This window comes from Diadema antillarum, unplaced genomic scaffold, assembly GCF_040938485.1.
Source record: "Diadema antillarum isolate AM-2024a unplaced genomic scaffold, OU_Dant_1.0 scf00000131, whole genome shotgun sequence".
In the NCBI taxonomy this organism is placed as follows: domain Eukaryota; kingdom Metazoa; phylum Echinodermata; class Echinoidea; order Diadematoida; family Diadematidae; genus Diadema; species Diadema antillarum.
This window is the reverse complement of record NW_027271020.1, coordinates 2935251-2937067: the sequence shown is the minus strand read 5'-3', so window position 1 is coordinate 2937067 and position 1817 is coordinate 2935251. Positions and strand designations below refer to the sequence as shown.

The following is a 1817-nucleotide window of genomic DNA, read 5'->3' as shown; positions in this document are numbered from 1 at the left end:
TCAAGTCTCGTGACATTGCACAGGACATCTCAGACATCATGCAGGACTTTGGACCGAACCTGTCTTGCCCATCTTTTGGCAATCGCAACTAATAAAGAAGACAAATACATTATCTAAAACCTCGACCAAAGGCAAGGAGTTACGTCATCGGGGCAATGAAACTGGACTCTACAAACTTCTGATTCACATTCATGTCGAACGGTATGAGTGCGCTGCAAATCGTAGGATATATTTCTCAGACTGAGAAACCATCCTCAAAATGGCTGACAACAACTGTGCAAGTGCGAAACGACAGAGTGAGCAGGATGATGACAGTTTGCGAGAGAAAATCGAAACTGGAAACGGTGCTGAATCATGTGACTTTAGTAGGAATGCATTTTGTTGTAACGACAGAGGAATACGCGTTCATGAAAATGAACAAATGCCAAGTACGTCGGAAAAAGAAGTGGAGGCAGAAAAGGCAGTTAGCAGAGGGGCAATATCGAACTGCTGGGAGGTGGTGTTGAGTTGGAAAGGTGTTTGGTATACTCTGACTTCGGCCGCCATCATTTCGCTTGCAGCGATGTCCGTGCGACATTTGACAGTCTACATTAGCCCTAACGAGGTTGCCTTCACCCGGATGATGATGCAGCTTGTAGTTTGTCTTCCAATCGCTGCTTGGAAGCAGCTATCTTTCAATTATACTCGACAAGGGTATGCCCTCCTGCTTTTACGCTCCATCCTCGGGTCTCTGAACACTTCACTTGTCTTCATCGCATACACCCTCATGCCGGTGGCCAACGCGAAAGCCATCATGTACAGCTGTCCTATCTTCGCTGGCCTCCTCAGCTGGTTGCTTCTCAAAGAGGCATGCTCCTTCCTCGATGTCGTCCTCGGACTGGTGACCCTAACGGGTGTCATGCTGGTAGCGCAGCCCCCGTTCCTTTTCGATGCTCTCGATTCGGTGACTTCAGCATCCAGCTCCAGCGTCCTTGGTGCAATCATTTGCTTGATTTCAGCCTTTCTCTCCGCGATCATTCTCATCCTCCAGCGAAAACTTGCCTCCATGGGTATCTCGTCTCTAGGAATGCTGACCATATATTCTCTGACCGCTACCGGTTTCACTGCCCTCTTTACGTCCTTCCCAAACCAGTGGACTCTTCCTAAATGTGGGCTGGATCGCTTTGCACTAATTGCTAACGGCCTCATCAACTTTTTCTCCCAAATACTCATCTATCTCGCCCTGAAGTACGAGAGGGCCCCCAATGTGTCCCTCTATCACTCCAGCGACGTCCTGTTTTCATTTGTGCTAGAATTTGTGTTCTTCGGTGTCGTTCCGAATTGGGTATCGCTGTTAGGAACTGTGCTTATCATAGCGAGCTTTGTAGGAATTGTAGGAAAACAATGGTTTGTCACAAGGAAGAAAACGGATGAAGATGACAGCGAAGAACTGAGTTGTCAGAATGATGACGGATGTAGTAGTATCGTTTCAGAAGACACTGGTATTTAATCATTGTTCTTCTTGATTCCTTTCGAGGTGTAGGTAAAATTCCAGTAATGTCCTGAGCACACGGCTTTAGATCTTTACCTTCTTCTTGGTTTTCTTCTTCGTTTCTTTTGGAATTTTGTTATACGAAGAAAATTTTCAGTCATATGTTTCGCCGAGGTCATAAGGCTTGACATTCATGAGCAAACCAAAGTAGTCGAAGCAACAGGAATTCGGTAGTATTTTATTAATGACACTGTTCTGAAATTGACCCCTGTCATTTCCACTACTCACAGAAACGTCCAGAGGCGCGACAGGTTCTAGAGTTGCCTGAGACACCCTAAAGTCTTTG

At 46.2% G+C, this 1817-nt stretch overlaps 1 protein-coding gene across 1 annotated transcript; it reads left to right on the top strand.

Moving 5' to 3' along the window:
* Positions 1 to 244: 244 nt before the first annotated feature.
* LOC139720668 (solute carrier family 35 member G1-like) lies at positions 245 to 1489 on the top strand. Its single transcript, XM_071632024.1, has one exon. It carries the CDS (start codon positions 260 to 262, stop codon positions 1487 to 1489), a length of 1230 nt encoding a protein of 409 aa, XP_071488125.1. The 5' UTR covers positions 245 to 259.
* The last annotated feature ends 328 nt before the right edge of the window (positions 1490 to 1817 follow it).